At 48.0% G+C, this 17,898-nt stretch overlaps 2 protein-coding genes across 3 annotated transcripts in view; one reads left to right on the forward strand and one right to left on the reverse strand.

Moving 5' to 3' along the window:
• Window positions 1-16,666, reverse strand: part of COL4A1 (collagen type IV alpha 1 chain) — a 149,302-nt gene extending 132,636 nt beyond the window's left edge. Inside the window, exon 1 of the mRNA XM_060129547.1 lies at window positions 16,530-16,666. Within this exon, the coding sequence (XP_059985530.1) occupies window positions 16,530-16,610 (81 nt within the window). The 5' untranslated portion in view covers window positions 16,611-16,666. The remainder of the gene's footprint in view (window positions 1-16,529) is intronic.
• Window positions 16,667-16,962: 296 nt separating this feature from the next.
• COL4A2 (collagen type IV alpha 2 chain) overlaps window positions 16,963-17,898 on the forward strand; it is a 177,951-nt gene continuing 177,015 nt past the window's right edge. The window contains exons 1-3 of one of the 2 annotated variants that reach the window (XM_060129545.1): window positions 16,963-17,117; window positions 17,428-17,515; window positions 17,622-17,676. In XM_060129545.1, the coding sequence (XP_059985528.1) occupies window positions 17,472-17,515; window positions 17,622-17,676 (99 nt within the window). In that variant the 5' untranslated portion in view covers window positions 16,963-17,117; window positions 17,428-17,471. Of the gene's footprint in view, window positions 17,118-17,230; window positions 17,263-17,427; window positions 17,516-17,621; window positions 17,677-17,898 lie in introns of those variants that run through there. The other variant, XM_060129546.1, reaches the window with a different exon arrangement.

Raw genomic sequence — 17,898 nt, forward strand, 5'->3', positions numbered from 1 at the left:
AAGAATCTGAAAAAGAATACATACATACATAGATAGATAGAGAGATGATAGATAGATAGCTGCATCACTTTGCCCTACATCAGAAACTAACACAACATTGTAAATTAGCTCTACTTCAATTTTTAAAATGCACTGCGCAGGCTCATTTAATATGCACATGATTTCAAGAGTCATTCCCCTCCTTCACCGAGTACAGAGGCCATTCTGTAGCCTGGAGTAGATGACAGTTTCTTTTTTTTAACTTGTAAGCTGAATTTATTTTTTTAAGTTTGATTATCTTTTTTCCACCTTTATTGAGATATAGTTGGCAGACAGCACTGTAGAAATTTAAAGTATACAGTGTGCTGACTTGATACTAGGATATATCACAAAATGATTACTGGACTATAGTTTCTTGAATCTAGTCTAATCTGGGGATGGGCGTTGCAAACCCCTCCATGCAGTTTTCTCACGCAGGGCCTGACACGGCGGGTACCACCTGCGTGGCCCCAGGTGTGGGACACAGGTACTCAGAGGTCATTCTGGCAGGTGGGCAGGCAGGACCAGCGGGCCATCAGAGACAGTCTCCCCACGGAGAGGGCCAGGAGAAACACAACTGTGCATCGATGTGCCCAGCATGTGAGATAACCACTGGGTGACCTCACTTAGTAGCTAAAGATGACACACCTCCTACTCACGGGTAGACTCTGCGATTGTGGGAGAAGAAGTTATTGAATTATTGCTATAAAAAAATCTCAGTTCTTCCCACCTCGACCCCTTCCCCAGAGCTTCTCCTCCTCCAAGCATCTGTGGTCACTCTCCTTCCACTGCTGATAAATGCTGGACTCCCCTGAGGTTATCTCCATCACAGGACACACCAGGGCCAACAAGATGGGTGCAGAGCCCAAGTCCTGCCTTTTCTGTCACGCTCGCCACCCAGGCCCACAGCGGGGGCTGGCCCACTTGTGAAAGCTAGCCAAGGCCCAAACTCTAAAGAAATAAGACCAAAAGAGTATAAAACTGTGCATGTAAAGAAACATCTGCATGCAGGGGACACGGGTTCGAGCCCTGGTCCAGGAAGATCCCACATGCCGCAGAGCAACTAAGCCCACGCGCCACAACTACTGAGCCTGCACTCTAGAGCCCGTGAGCCACAACTACTGAGCCCGCGTGCCACAACTACTGAAGCCCACGCACCTAGAGCCCGTGATCCGCAACAAGAGAAGCCACTGCAATGAGAAGCCGACACACTGCAACGAAGAGTAGCCCCCGCTTGCCACAACTAGGGAAAGCCCGTGCGCAGCAACGAAGACCCAACGCAGTCAAAAATAAATAAATAAAAGAAAAAATAGATTTAAAAAAAAAGGAAACATCCACTTTGTACGTCCTCGGGCTGCAAAGCTGATGGCTCTCATGTGTCATGGCTCTGACTCTGGGCAAAATGGATAAAACAACATACAAGGTAGTGGCTGGCGCATCTACCTGCTGAGCTGTTGATAATGAGAACATCAACCTAATAGTTCTGCTTTGCCACGAACAGCTTTCAAGTTAATAATACTGCGTTCTCTCAAATTACACAGCTGCGTACCATCCAGGACTAGAACAAGCTGCTTTAAAGTCTGGAGTTGTTTCTAGTAGTTACTACTGTCCACCATCTGTCATCCTGACTTGAGGTCATCAGTGATTCTGCTCCAATATGGCAGATACGGCTCCGATCTGGCCGGCCGTATGTTAACACGATGCTTGGTCCTACGGGAAACCTCGGCGGACCTTACCTCCTCTTTGCTGGCTGACACTTTATTTATGAAGAGCACGGCCAATTAAAGATTTAAGCGTAGTCTGGATCATTTCTATCATTATTTCCTACCAAAAAGGCTCTGTAACATCAGACGTTTCATCAGAGATTTTTACACATCTTTCCCCCACATTAATAGCTTTTCACGGTTGCAAGATAATATGGGACGTGTCCTGCCAATCGCCTAGGACAGCTGGCCAACACATTTTACCCAGAACTTTGACCTACGTTTTCTTTTTAAAGCCACTCAATATTTTCCCAGAAACAGTCTCCATGTTTCTGATTCATTTGTCCCTAACTCACAAATTAGATAGGTTTTGCCCAGGAAACCTGGAAAACCTCGGTCCCTGCAACAAGACTGGAATTATGCCCAACAGCATGACTGAGAGAAGAGGGCTCAAGGGCTAACTGTGACCAGAAGTCCTCCAGATTCGAGTAGGCGCTGAGCCAAAGGACACCCACTCTGCCTCTGTCGGTGCTATTACACAGTCTGTCCCACCGGGGTGGCCATACACAGTGGGGGTGGCATGACTACCGTCCCCTTAGGGCCTGGAGGTCCTCGGGGTGAGGCCCTGCTCAAAGCACCCCCCTTTCTGACTGCTCGCCTCAGGCCTCTTCAGCCAGGGTCTTGCTGACTTGGCCACACAGCAATGCAACTGTAAGGCAAAGGACAATGGTCTTGCATCATCACCATTGTGACACATGCCATTCTCATCAAAATGCCTGGAAGTCAAGAACACTGTAGAAACACATTTGCTTTTTGAAGTCTCCATCGTTACATCTGGTATTTCCACATCTGATGCCTTTGTCTACCCTAAATCCAAGTTGTTTTCCCATGGCCAGCCTTGCATAATTCCCAGGGCAGAGAGGAGAACCCAGCTAATTCATTTCCCACCCGAGAGATATTTCAAAATTCCTAATTTCTAAATAAACGGAACAACCCTGAATGTCTGCTAGCCTCATGGATTTACTATAGAGACACAAAGTAAGTAATAGTTCCTACAAGAAGATTCAGTTCTCTTCCTTAGATTTATAACTCTTTTAACCAAGCTGAATTTCTGAGGCTCGGCCATTCCTAAAACTGCCAAGAGGGACATCTTTTAAAATAATTTCCAGTTCAGCATGATCTAAGGCCAAAATTATGTGTATTAATTCCATACACAACCTTTGAGGGCAGCAGTACTTGTCTGTTTTGTTCCACAACCTGGGTGTACAATAAGTATTAATTACATGAGTGAATCTGCCAGTGAAGGGATGAATACCTGTAATTACACTGATATACACACTCTAGGTATGGTATGCATATAGCTAATATATGTGTATATTTATATATAGATACATGTATGTATATTTGCATGTGGCTGTTAACTGAAGGCACTTAATATACAAAAGCCCTACATCCTATAAATGATCATTTGTAAAAATGTACAAATAAGACTCATTTCTTTAAGACATGTAAAAAGACTGCAAAAAGACTCTTTTAATCAAGATGTATGAGGCGATACCATTCTTAGGCTTCCTGACGGATAAACAGCCTCAATCTGTCACATGTTGGGATTTTCCTCTTGCCCTGTCCCACTCTATGGCTTTCTGACCTCCACCTAAGATGAATTCGAAATGGATCTCACAGCAAATGTTTATATGGCTGGCAGCCTCATCTCTGGTGCCCCTTAGACATTTTCTATCATGGAAAACGTCAGTCCAAGGCAGACAGAGACGCAGCCCCTCCAGCAGAGAATCAAACTCAATGCCACGTGTGCTTTCCAGCCCTGGACGGAGCCTCCCCTGGAATCTGTCCTCACATCTGCGCTCATACCCAAACCGCTCGCTGACATCCAGGACCGGCAGACTCAGGAGAGACTGATTAGAAGTGATAAATCGATCACTAAAAGGTGAGCTTGTGGCCTTGAGTCAGACCCATTAAGTGGGTGCCTTGGTGGAAAATTACCGGAATCAATGATCAGACTCCAAGAAACCACATGCGTCTGAAAAGTTGAGGAAAGAGAGCCCTGGGAACCCTCCATTTCCTGTGCTAAGGAAGAGATGCTTTTCCCATTTTACCAAGGTCAGGGAGAAAGGTCTCCAGGGTGATTCCAGTTTTGCACAAGTCATATGAAATTATGCTCTTTCCACATTAGTCACTAAGAGGAAGAAATCGATGGACGACAGTACTCTTCCAAGTGGCTATAAATTACCAACCGTCAGAATATCTCACAAGGACTGAAACAGTGGTAACACTGCCACTTCCTATACGAAATCGCTACAGTACATTTCATTTCAATTTGCTTTTGTTGGTTTTATTGCTGTCATGCTTCAAAGCCCAGTTTTACATCTAGGAATACTTTAAGGATAGAATTATTCCCTTAAAATATGCAATTAGGGGCTTCCCTGGTGGCGCAGTGGTTGAGAATCTGCCTGCTAATGCAGGGGACACGGGTTTGAGCCCTGGTCTGGGAGGATCCCACATGCCGCGGAGCAGCTAGGCCCGTGAGCCACAACTACTGATCCTGTGCGTCTGGAGCCTGTGCTCCGCAACAAGAGAGTCCACGATAGTGAGAGGCCCGCGCACCGCGATGAAGAGTGGCCCCTGCTTGCCACAACTAGAGAAGGCCCTCGCACAGAAACGAAGACCCAACACAGCAAAAATAAATAAATAATTTTTTAAAAAAAGAGTTAATTACAAAGTGTGTTGGTTTTAAAAAAAATACAGTTAAAACATATTCAATTAACTTGTGTGTGAACAGCATTATAATCCTAAAAATTATCCAGGAAGCTTATCTCATTTTAAGGAATGAAGTGGAAGTAAAAGAAAGATAGTTTTCAGTCTACATAGTTTCAATTACAGATAAATATCAATAATATAATAATGAAATCAATACTACAAGCTAACATTTCTTGGACTAAGGATGTGGCAGTCACTCATGTATGTGCTTTACGTGTATTATCACATGTACTATCTTCACAACAATCCTATAAAGAATTAGCTTTATTACCCCTATTATAGAGATGAGAAAACTGAGGCACAGAGAGGTTGAGTAGGTTGCCCAAGGTCAAACAGCTAGTTGCTGGTAAATCAAGGATTCAAACCCATGAGGTCTGGCTCCAGAGTCTGTGATTGTATGATGTTCTTTCTAGAGTTTCAGAAGCTAAGTGAAAACTTTTGGGGCAAAAAGAGAACAGGGAACGTTTTAATTTTTTAGTGTCATATCTATTACACCATTATTAAAATTACTCTTACTTTACCTTGGGCGTATATCAGAATACAAAGTATAAGAACAATTTTAACTGCCTGTGTATTTTTTGACCCAGAATAAGTACTCAACACACACTTACTGAATGCAATTTCAAATGATTTTGAATGCCAGAAGCAAGATACTGAGATAAGAACATATTAATTTGTGCTGTGTGCTTAAGTGAATTCTTAGCCTTGCCTGTTTTACTTTCACTGATGTGAAGAAAAAAATGGGACTTTGACCACAAATTTGGCTTCTAGGCTAAAACAATGCCCAAAGTTATGTATGTTTTAAATAAATTATCCAGTCAAAAGAAAAATACAAATACCTCTGTAACATATTAATGGATAATAACCTCCACGAAAGAAGAGAAAATCTAAGGCCAACAAGAAATAATAGAAAATGATTAATTATAGAAATTTTTTTCAAGTTTTAAAAGCCTGATTGGTGGACTCTAAGGGAATCGATAATTTCATGAAAAACTTCAGTTCTTCCTGACCTGTTCTGCTGTCTTAAGCACTGGCCTTATCTTGAGTCTGGCTCTCCTTGTGCTTGCAAAGGGGAAGTTGGTTCCCTGTGTCAACTGACCCTCTAAGCCTTGCTCCCAGCAAGCTGGAGCCAGAGAGACAAATCCTTCACATGAAACACAGAATGCAAGTCTCTCCCTTTAGTCTGATTGGGCCCACTCAGGTCACGTGTCTATGTCTAAATCAGTAGGAAACTCTAGGAGAAATCCAGTTATGGATTAACCAGACGCCATCTCTGGAGCTGGGAATGAACTCATCTTCCCTTTCATGATAGGAAGTGGCGGGAAGCTGAACAAAATTGAGTTCCTGACAGAAAGAAAAAACCGAGGAAATGGAAGCTGGTTAGGGTTTGAAAACCTGAAGTTTTCAAAATGATAGATGATGTGGATTTAAGTGGAAGAGACATTTCTTCTGCCTTTAATAAATATATAATGTATACTTTAAAAGAAAAAAAAAGTTTTAAAAGCCTGAATTCCAGAATCAAGAAATACAATTTTTATTATTTTCTGGTATTTAGGAAAACAAATTTTAATTATTACTAAGACGTCCAATAGCTATTTGTTCAGAGTTACTTTAACAAACTGATAAGAAGCATCTGTTGTTAGCATAATGTTTACATGCACAAATGTTTGTTAAAGATAAGGTGTGAATGAGGGATGAATCGAGAAGATTGCTGCTCACCCCATGTGATAAAGAGTGCGTCGGGACTTCCCTGGTGGTCCAGTGGGTAAGACTCCACGCTCCCAATACAGGGGGCCTGGGTTCAATCCCTGGTCGGGGAACTAGGTCCCACATGCATGCTGCAACTAAGAGTTCGCATGCCACAACTAAAGATCCAAGTGCTGAAACTAAGACCGGGCACAGCCCAATAAATAAATAAATATTTAAAAAAAAAAAAAAAAAAGAGTGCGTCACCCCCAGCTTATCAGCGACTGGGGCTGATTCTGGACCAGGTCTGCGTACTTATCTGAAATACACGGACCCAGGGGCTGCACTACCCATATTGTAGTATTTTTTCCCATCACTAACCCATCTTCCTGCTTTGGCAAGTTCATCTTAATTTTACTGGCCATTTCCTGACCAAAAATCACGAGTCATCTTAAACCGCTAACCCCAAGTGGTCTATAATCTCCAGGAAATGGATTTGGCCATAAGAAGACACAAAATAGGAATCCTTCATTCAGGGGCCCAGGAGGCCAAGGCTCAGAGGAGGTGGGCGAGGGTGGGCACTGCAAGAAGGTGAAGGCACACCCTGGGGGTACTGTTCACAAACCTGAGTGGGTTCTGGCTCGACCAGCCTCTACGCAAACACCGAGCCCACCCTCAGCAGATGCCACGGTGAGGATAGAGAGCCTTAAAGATGGAAAAACTCTGACATACAGTGGATCATCCTGAGAACACCCATGTCCCATGTCTTGATGGGGACGGGAGGACCACAGAGGACAAGGGTCTTCTCCGGGCTCCAGCTGTCCCCATTTCCCATCGGCCACGCCCTCTCCTCCAGCATCCTGGCGCCCCACATGCCTGCATCAGGACCTTCGCACTCCTAACCCCCCAGATAGCACCACAGGGCTGGAAGTGCTGCAGTAACAACAACCAACAAGAAAAAGGGAACATCAGACTCAGGAGTCATTTTAAATACAAAGGCTCAGCTTCTGCTTGAGTGTAGACCACTCTCCCAGAGCAGCATGTCTAGAGCTCACATCTATCAAGCGGCTGCCCCTGTAAGTGAAGAGAATGCACGAGATCTGTGGTCCCCGGACCTCCACCACCAGCATCGCCTGTTGGAAATGCGATTCTCAGGTGCACCCGCACCCCTCATCAGGGAAGCCGGGAAGGGGGCCGGGCGTCTGTGTCCCACCCGCCGTTCCAGGGGATTCTGCTGTGAGCTCCAGTTCCAGACCCACTGCTCTGGTGGCCTTCTGTGTTTCTCCAGCCTCAAGATGCCCTGATGATATAATTACTTTGCTATTTATTCCTCAGAATTTGCTCATTTAATGAGCATGCAGCCAGCACGGTATAAACGCTTTACAAACATTAGCTCGTTTAATCCTCATGCCTGTCCTGGAATCGAGGCACTACTGCTGTCCCCATTTTACAGATGACAAAAGGTGGACAGAGAGAGAAGTAAGTTGCACACGTCCACACAGCTGTAAGAGGCAGAGCTGGGACTCAAAGCAGCGCCCATGTGCTCCCATGAAGTGTCTGCCAGCCCATGTGGGCAGAGCGTGTAGCTGCGCTATGTTCCTCTCTGGATCCCCATGCGGGCAGAGCGTGTCGCTGGGCTATGTTCCTCTCTGGATGTACTTGAAACACTGCAATTGTCTTTCCAGGAGTTTAATGCAAACTTCGTAGAGAAACAGGCATTTCTTTTGCCTGGCTCATTTTAGAGTTCCTGGAGTTATGCTGAATTCTCCCACAGTATACAATGGCTTCTATTTAAGACACATAGTTAGATCAAGTATTTTCCAAATGGACACTGCCAAAAAAATGGACCAAACTATAATTATGCAGCCTTTTTCCCTAATAAAACTTTGCACATTATAGGTAATAATGATAATAATATCACCTTAACTCAAGCTTTAATGCAAGAACAGTCTGGACCTGGCGAATAAGTCTCATGCAACTCTGTAATAACTCCGTGATGGGCTTCCCTGGTGGTGCAGTGGTTGGGAATCCGCCTGCCAATGCGGCGGACATGGGTTCGAGCCCTGGTCTGGGAAGATCCCACATGCCATGGAGCGGCTAGGCCCGTGCGCCACAACTACTGAGTCTGCGTGCCGCAACTACTGAAGCCTGCGCGCCTAGAGCCCGTGCTCCGCGATAAGAGAAGCCACCGCGATGAGAAGCACATGCAGCACAACGAAGATTAGCCCAGCTCGCCGCAACTAGAGAAGGCCCGCGCGCAGCAGCGAGGACCAAACACAGCCAAATAAATAATAAATAAATAAATAAATAAATAACTCCGTGACATTAAAGTTTTATTCTTTAAAAAATGCCAAAACGCAACTCGAAAATCAAAGCTAATGAGGAAAAGGAGTTGCTTGTATTTAAAAATGACATTTTCAAGCTGATGCTCTTGCATGATATGGAAATTATGGAAATTAAAACTCTCATGCTCAAGAGAAAGTCATTACTTGCATAAAAGGATAACTGGATTTTAGAATAAATTTTGATTGCTTTTTCTTATTACAAAAATAATATGCTTACTCTTTTAAAATATTATTAGAGATGTAGTAGTCAAATCTGCCACTGATTAAAATATACATAAATGTTATTTCTTTAATAGAAATGAAGGAAAAACACCACAATAGTTATCATTGGGCCCATTTGTAACATTCTGAAACAGGAAACCAATGCTGACTTAGCACCCTCAAAGATGCCCCATATGCTAACGGGGGGGCTGTCAGGAGTGTCTATCTCTCTGAAGTGAAGACACAGGCTGCCATGCACCTCGATCCTCTGAGCCTTCTTCAGCTCTAGGTGTGTGAGTGGCAGCTGGGAAAAGCTTGTGCAAACAGCGTTGGAAACACTGAGTTCCAACTATAAAACCCTGAGTTTTGTTCTTCATAAAGGAATATGCTGATTTCCTAAAGGAATATGCTGATTTTCTAAAGCAAAACTCAATAAAATTTTTTAACAATTTCAATTAAATGTCAAATACAGGAATATTGTCTCTACATATTTCATTGAGTTGGACAGGGTTTATTGAATCAGTTCAACTCTGTATGAGTGACTCTACCATGGGTCTCCAACTGTCAGAAAATTTGGTGAAATGGGAACAGGGCAGCTGACATCACATTGGCCTCTCCCAGGTCACAGCCAGCATCTCTTGATGTTATCTGAATTAGAAAGAAATGCACACAGCACACAAAGACCTGTATCCAGTAATAAACAACAGTTAATTCCAAAACTCCTAACAAAGTCTTGATGAGCAGGAAAAGATGAGGACGCTGGGTCATTCTCCTCTACCAGCGAGAGAACCAACACATATGCATGTAATATATTGCCTTAATATCTGATTCGGACGCTTGGCATTTGTCTTTTACTTGACCACAAATCAAGCAAGCTTTAAAACTCCGATGACTTTAAATGTTCTTCTAGTGTGCAGACTACAAACCAAACCCAGCAAAGCAGGAATATTACTAAGCCACGGAATAAACTATTTACACAAAGAGCTCAGCCTTGTGTATATTTCCAAGTCGTGTTTAGTCTATGGCGGAATATCTGCTCCAAATTCCAAATTAAGAGGAAACACCTTCGTTTGGCATTACTTTCCTTTGTGTTGCCTAAAACTGCTACGGGGTCAGCAACGCAACACAGTTTCCGGGAGCAGGCACTCAGCTCCCGCCAGGCCTCCCCAGGGCCCAGACAGAAAGTCAGGCAGGATCACTGAACCCACTACAAGTAATTCACGACTTCCCTCCATGCATCAGGTACTCCCCCAGACAGTGGGGGCATTTCTCAAAGAAGCTCTGTCCTCCAGCATCTCAAAATCATCAAGGGTGTTGAACCAACATACACGAGACAATGAGATCTCAGCCACGTAGCAGTGATAACAGCTATCGTCTTCTCAGGGTTTACTTGCTTCACACGTACAACCTCTCTGAACATCTGAAAGGTGTCTGCAGATGCTGTGTCGTCCTCATTTGATGGATCAGGGACCTGAGGCTCAAAGAGATAACACTGCTCCACGGAACACAGAGGTAAGTCCTTCGTGACAACTACCCACCCTGCATGCTGGGGAGTATGAAGACGAAGACCAGATAAGTCCATGAACCCACATGGCAAAGGGTATGTAAAGCCAGGCCAAATTAAAACAACAGGAAGGTACCACTACACATCCATCAGAGTGGCCGAAATCCAAAGCACTGACAACACCAAATGCTGACACGGACGTGGAGCAACAGGAACTCTCATTCACGCTGACGGGAATGCAGAATGGCTCAGCCACTTTGGAAGAGAGTTTGCTGGTTTCTTACAAAGCCAAACACACTCTTACCATATGATCCAGCAGTTGTGCACTTTGGTATCTACCCAAAGGAGTTGAAAACTTAGGTCCACACAAAAAGCTGCACACAGATGTTTATAGAAGCTTTATTCAAAATCAGCCAAAGCTTGGAAGCAACCAAGGTGTCTTTCAGTAGATGAGTGGATAGACTGTGGTCCACGCAGACCACAGAGTATTATGCAGTGCTAAAAAGAAATGGGCTATCAAGCCAGGCAAAGACACGGAAGAAATTTAAGTGCATATGCATAAGTGAAAGAAGCCAATGGATATGGGGAGGGGGGAGGGTGAGCTGTGACAAAGCGAGAGAGAGGCATGGACATATATACACTACCAAACGTAAGGTAGATAGCTAGTGGGAAGCAGCCGCATAGCACAGGGAGATCAGCTCGGTGCTTTGTGACCGCCTGGAGGGGTGGGCTAGGGAGGGTGGGAGGGAGGGAGATGCAAGAGGGAAGAGATATGGGAACATATGTATATGTATAACTGATTCACTTTGTTATAAAGCAGAAACTAACACACCATTGTAAAGCAATTATACTCCAATAAAGATGTAAAAAAAAAAAAAAAGAAGCCAATGGGAAAAATCTACATAATGTATGATTCCAGCTACATGAAAAGGCAAAACTATGGAGACGGTAAAAAGAACAATAGTTTCCAGGGTTTGGGGAGAGATGGGGATGAAGAGGCAGGACCACAGAGGACTTTTGGGGCAGTGAAAATACTCTGTGTGATACTATAATGATGGCTACACGCCATCACACATTTATCCAGACCCAATGATATACAACCCTCAGAGTGAACCCTAAGGTAAACTACGGACAGTGGGTCAGTGTAGGTTCATCAGTTGTGACACACGCACCAACTGGTGGGGGATGCTGATAGTGGGCAAGGCCGTTCTTGTGGGGACACAGGGGGTAGATGGAAAATCTCTGTACCTTCCTCTCAATTTCACCTTGACCCTGAAACTGCCCTAAACAATAAAGTCTTTATTAAAAATGAACAAATGAAAACCACCCAGCCAAAGAGCTGGAGACTTTTGGTCAGACAGGAGGTAGCCACTGTCAGACGCTGAGCAGAGGAATCACGTGGTCACAGTGGGATTGCTGAAGACAGACTCAGCACAACGTGAGGAATGGGCTGGGGAGAAGACAAGGCTGAAAGGGGGGCAGGAGCGGGAGGGATTCGTGGCGATCCTGGCACTGGGCGAGTAGACCTGGAATGGTGTCGCAGCCATGGGAAGAGACGGCCAAGGGGGCTCCGAGGGACAGGTAGAAGGAGGAAGGGTGGAATGAGTGCCTGGGTGACGTGAAGGTTAAAAAGGAGGGGAGGGTGAGGCCTCCACATGAAGCCACGGTCTCTGGGTTGAGCATCAGGTAATATTGGGGCATCAACGACCAAAACGGGCCACTTGGGAAGAAGGGGAGTCGGTTGGTGAAAGGTGGCAAGCTCGGTTCTGGACATATTTGCTAAGTCTGCAATCAAAGCAGGACAGCGGAGGCGAGATGTTCCATGCGAACGTGAGGAGACCAGACTGGGGTTCAAGAGAAAGGTCTGGAGTCCCCTTCACGAAATGCTGACAAATCATGGGAGTGGGGAGGTGGAGAAAAAGAGAAGCCTGCTGGAGCCCAGCCCCGGGGCCCACCCACCCTGAGGGCTCTGGAAGAGGAAGAACAGAGAAGCAGGGAAACAGAAAGGACCCCAAGAAAGACTGATGTCACAGGACTAAGACCAGGAAAACAATGGAGGGAAATGCAGGACGGAACCGGTCCCCGTGTGCCGGACTATAAAATGCTAACCCCAGAGTCATTCTTCAGGCGGTAAACTCCTCAAAAGAAACTGACGATTGAACCATTTTCTGGTTCACATCTCTTTCATTGTGCGCACAAGAATGGGAGGAATATGTCTTTTGTATTGTTCTATAGATGACATTTCTTAGTGGTTGTTTAATAACAGAAGAACAATGCTCTGATGATATTATTTTAGGCATTCTATTGTTGCTTTTGCTTATTTGAGCTCAAGAACTCAAAATACCCAATCCGCCTGAGAGACATTTTAACGAGGCTAACGCTTGTCCAGTTTCTGGAACCGTTGCTAGAACAAACATCGTATACCTCATCAAGACAGGTGCTGTAAATTATTCACTGATTGACGCCCCCTCCATCTCTAAAAGGATTTGTTTCAGCGGGTCACCAGTGGGTTCAGTCTGTCTGCAAAATCTCTACCAATTCTAAACTAGATAACCGAACTTGTTCAGTGATGGCCATCCTCCCCAGTTCCAAGAAATCTGAAGACAGTCCTGTTAATGGATAATGCAGGGTTTTGTGAATTCCCCCATGCCCTTGCCCCCGTGAGGGGAGGTGTTCTCGGTCAGCTCCGAAAGGCACTCCCGCCTACAATCAGTCATCCGTGCTGTAACTCTGCAGACATCCCAATCCACCTGCCACCTCCGGAGGGGGCCTTTGGTTGAGCTGGCATCTTATCGCCGCTCTCCTAGACCTCCTTGTGTCTCCACCCCTCCCAGGGGAAAGTTCAGATATCACGGCTGTTAGTCATACAAGCAATGGCATCTTGCTACCTCGAAGGAGGGAACCTTAAGGTCTTCTTTACATGCAAAGACAGCCTGATGTGTGAAAGGGCAAAGGAAGAGTTATCCAACCTTCTGAGTACGATGCACATGACAATTCATATGAAAACAAGACGCCAGGTCTATGGTTCCCATTCCTTCCTCGGAGTCAGAGGTGGGATATCCTCCTGGAAGCTTCCTCTGAGCTCCCCAAAGCTAGGTTAGGTGCTCCTATGGCCCTAGGTTTACCCTGACTGTAGTGTTTACCAGCCTGAATTGTATCTGCCTGTTTCCTTCTCAGTACTTCTCAGGAGCCCACAGCCTTCCTGGAGGAGGAGGGTGGGCCCCACTCACTGATGCACGGCCTGGTGGGGGGTGTGGCCTGAAGATGTGCTCAAGGCCCATTTGTGGGATGAAAGCAGGAAGGATGGATGAGGGTGGGGGAGCAGATCTGCCAGGGAAACTGAGGCAGGGGGTTACCAAGTCCTCTGAAATCACCTGCTTAATCAGAGCAGACACAACATTTAGGATCCTCCGGTCTCTAAACCACACTTGTTCTGTGTGTGTGTGTGTGTGTGTGTGTGTGTGTGTGTGTGTGTGACTACACCATTAACATACACACTAATAATTCTCTAAGTGTGCACTCACACACACAGGCTAGGCACACTGTTTCTCCTGGGTGGTATCAGAGGTGCTCTCCCCTTCATCCCCACCCAGCTCCATGCATGAAGAACACGATGATTTAGGTTATATCTTCACCAAGCTCACTCCTGAATACTGAGCTCATGTCGCTGCCACTGGTACTAAGTCAAAAATCAGCCTTCTCTCTGAAATTACATTCCCAGCAGAATGTGGTCCACATTCAGATCAGAATTAAGTATCCGTTTGAGTTCTAGGTCATTCAGTCTCAGAATGGTGACTAATGGTCTGGAGATGCCACCACCCTACTCGGGCATCACCACACTTTGGCGAAAGTTCACATTTCTGATCCTGAAAAATAATTTGTGAAGGAGCATCAAACAGACCAGCTGGAGGGGGGAGTTTGGAGGCTGCAGAAGGAAGAATTCATTCAGCTCATGACTGCGTGAGTCGGAACCGAGGACCCTCGATCATAACACTATGGGCACATTTTTGTCTTGGGTCTGCACCCTATTCCTCCTTCCTTGCCAAAGAAAGCAAAGTTGGGGAGGGGAGTGGGGGGTAGGAAAAAAAATCACTGGCTTAGAAAATCCACCCACTGGTAAGTGAACAGTATGGCCATAGCAGATATGATCAAATATAAAATCAAACAGCCTTTCCTGTGAATAATAATAATAGTAAGTACAATCTCTACCTGGCACCTAGTAGGTGACCTTTGGGTGTACCAGTGCAGGTAACACAGATTCAGATACTCCACAAAAGCACGTAATCCAAGAATCATTTTTATTGGCTTCTGAATTAGGGTTTGACTGGCAGCATCTTATCATTCAAAATGCATTTTTAAATGATATTCTGCTTGGATCGATATGGAAATTATTTCAACTCTTTCGTATCCCTAACAGCTGATTTTGGAAGGAGGTAAGCAAAAAAAACAAAAAAACAAAAAAAATGTTACTGATGGTGTGAAAAGTGAGACAAATTTTTAAATTAGCCAGATATTATTTTAAATGGATTTTCTTATACAGCCATAAGTCATGTTCATATTAATACATTTTCTCTCTCTGAATAAACCAGGGAAAGTATGGCAAAATGATAATACCCATTAAATCAACTGGTGATCAGAGGGTGTCCACGTGCCAGGTCTCTTAAAACATGACATGAGATTTGAAGGATACAGCAGAGCCAGGACAGGAAAGTAAAATAAGCCCAAACTCAACAGTAACGAGTTTGATTTCCCACTCACTGAGGGGCTCATTCTTCAAAGCCCTGGCTATTTGAAAAGCCAGCTCTCATAATTGGCTTTGCTTTGCTAATATCATCGATCAGAAAATCCAAGTCCAAACAGAGCTTCGTATTTCCAAATAGAGACCCTTCTCTCATTTCCTTGCCGTCTCTCCTTGGAAGTGTTAAATCTCTGGGTCAATAGTTCTAGACCCAAATAAAGTGCTCTAGAGCTGCCTCTTTTGGAAGTATTTTGTCATCGTGACCACAGGGTGTTTAAATAACCGACTAGGGTGCCTGGCTAGACTCTGGGCTGGGAGGAACAATCTGAAGCTAGCTGCTTGTGTCATCATCAGGCCTTTCCATACCTAGTGACCCAGCTGCCAGCAAAGAGCCTGACTCTCTATGGCAAGACATGTGTGCATATCACCAGCTTATTGTGGCAAGGAACAGTTAACAATTTATATACAATGAACTGAAGTCAGTGAGCATCATTCTTCCTGAAGAGAAGAAAAGAACAAAAAACAAACAAACAAACTAAGCAAAATCAGGATGTGAAACAAGAGTAAGTGGGAAATGCCGAAAGTAGTAACATCATTTTAAAATATTTGGGGAGGGGGGAATGCAAAACGTGTTGAGAAGGCACACCTTCCCAGGGTTTTGTCTACAAGGCTGTGACACTGGGAAACCGCTGAGGTTTCTACTCCGTCTGAGGGGAAGGAAAAAAGCAAAGAGCACCAGTACATCAGGGACCGTCTAGAGCTGGACGCCTTTACTTGTGCAAACCGAACTCCCAGATCCTTTCCGGGCAAGCGCACAGCCGGAGGAAATGAAAACTAGGAAAACAATCTGTGCACAGAACAATGAGATGGAGTTTCATTTTGGTTTCACACTCAAATATAATGTGGTTATAATTTTTTTACTATATTAGTCAAAGTCATCGCGTCGAGTATGGAAACGTTTGAAAGCTGCAGGACAGAAAAGCTCCTCTGCTGTCCCTTAGCGTGCTGCAGCGACAGCAAAGTCGTGGGAAAGCAAAGATACAGCTGTTTCCAGGCAAACGGCCCAGGACTGTTCAGCATCAACCACCAGAGTCCCCAAAGCTCCAGAGAAACACGCCCAAAGCGACTCCCGGGCACATGTGTGGGGCTCCGAACAGCACGGGGCGCGCGTGTCCGGCCCTCCGGCCCCCGGCCCACTCGGGCGCCCGGGGCAGGTGAAGGCGCCCGACGGCCAGGCGCCCCCGAGGTGCGAGTTCAAATCCCCCTGACTCCCGGGCCACCCTCACCCCGCGCGGGGCGCACCAAGTTCTGCTCGCCCGCCCCCGGCCCCGAGGAGTCCCCTGACTCGCCCCTACCCAGCCCACAACAAAGGAGGCTCCCTAATGGATGCGCGATCGCACCCCAGGGGGTCACCGGCGGGGACCGGCCGCGAGGGTGCGCCCGGTTGTGCCGTGCGCGACCCCCGGGCCCGGAGGGCGGCTCCGGCTGGGGACAAAGGGGCCGCGCGGGGCGACGGGGCGCAGGGCGGGACGCCGGGAGCCGAGCCGGCCGGGACTCACCTTCGCGGCGGCCCGGCTGCTCTCCTCGTGGAGCAGGAGGGCGGCGGGCAGCAGGAGCCAGACGCCGAGCCGGGGCCCCATGGTGGCGCGCCCGGGGCGGCGTGGACCGGCGGCGGACGGCGGAGGCCGGCGCCCGGGCTCTTGGGGGCGGCGGCGGGCGGCTCACTCTCGCAGGGCCGGGACTCGAGCGCGGCGCACCGTCCCGGGCGCGGCAGCTCGCGGCGGAGACCTGAGCGCGACCAGGCGAGCTCCCCAATTTGTTGGCGCTGCCCCTCCCCTCAGCGGCGCGGGGCGGGCGGCGCCTCAAAGGGGGAGGACCCTTCGGCGCGGGTAAGAGGCGGCAGGAGCGCGCGGCCGGGGGATTGTGGCCGCCGCGCGCCGGGACGCAGGGCTCCGTGCTCTGTACCCACCGCCGCCGCTGCCCGCCCCGCGCCCCGCGCTCGCCGACCCGGCGGAGCTCCGAGGGCGGCCGCGCGGGCCCGAGGTCGGCCCGGGGAGGCCGAGAGGGCGGCTGCGCTGCTCGTGCCGCAGGCGGCGCTTCTGGAGGGCGGAGACGCGCGGGCGGCAGCCACTGAAGCCGGGCCTGAGGTAAGAGCGGCCCTGGGACGCCGAGCCCCGGGCGGAGGGCAGAGACTCGCGCGCCCCGTGCAGCTCGGGCTGCGCGCCCGGCTCTCGGAGTGGGAAGGGGGAGAGGATGGAGCGGCGGCTGCTGAGCGGCCCCATCCGGGCCTAGGTGGGCAGCCGGCTGCCCTCTCCCCTGCCTCGTCGCGGGGCGGCTCCCGGTCACCCCCGGCAAGAGGGGGGACGCGCCCCGCTTTCCCTTGTCCCGCAGACGGAGGCGGGCGGCGACGAGGCTCCCTCCCCAGCCGGGCTAAGCCCGCTTTGTCTCGTCTTCCAGGCTAGGAGGGACGGATCGGAGCCCCGAGGGGCCGAACTGGGAGCATGGACCGAGACCAGCGCGCGGCGTCGCGCCCTGCCCTGCGGCGGTAAGCGACTTGCTGCCTATCCCCTGGGTCCCGCGCGCGTGTGCTTTTTGGAATTTCCAAGCCGGGGCCACACACTCATGGCGCTCTTCCCCCCTCTCCCATCCAGGTGGCTACTGCTGGGAGCTGTGACAGTGGGGCTCCTGGCCCAGGGCGTCCTGGCGGTAAGTCCTGGCTCCCGTTCCGGGCCGATTCGCGTGCCGGAGAGAGCGGTGGGGACACCGAGTGGCGTTGCCAGAAGGCCACTCGCGCGTGCGCACCTGAGCGTGTGTCCGTGTGTGTGTGCCTGGGTGTCCCCTGCGCCCCCTACCCAGCCCAGGCTCTGAGAAAGCACGCCTTCCCCGCCCCTCACCCCCGAGAACTCCGGTTTGCCGTTCCTTGGGTCC

The sequence above is a fragment of the Lagenorhynchus albirostris genome, chromosome 18 (genome assembly GCF_949774975.1).
Source record: "Lagenorhynchus albirostris chromosome 18, mLagAlb1.1, whole genome shotgun sequence".
In the NCBI taxonomy this organism is placed as follows: domain Eukaryota; kingdom Metazoa; phylum Chordata; class Mammalia; order Artiodactyla; family Delphinidae; genus Lagenorhynchus; species Lagenorhynchus albirostris.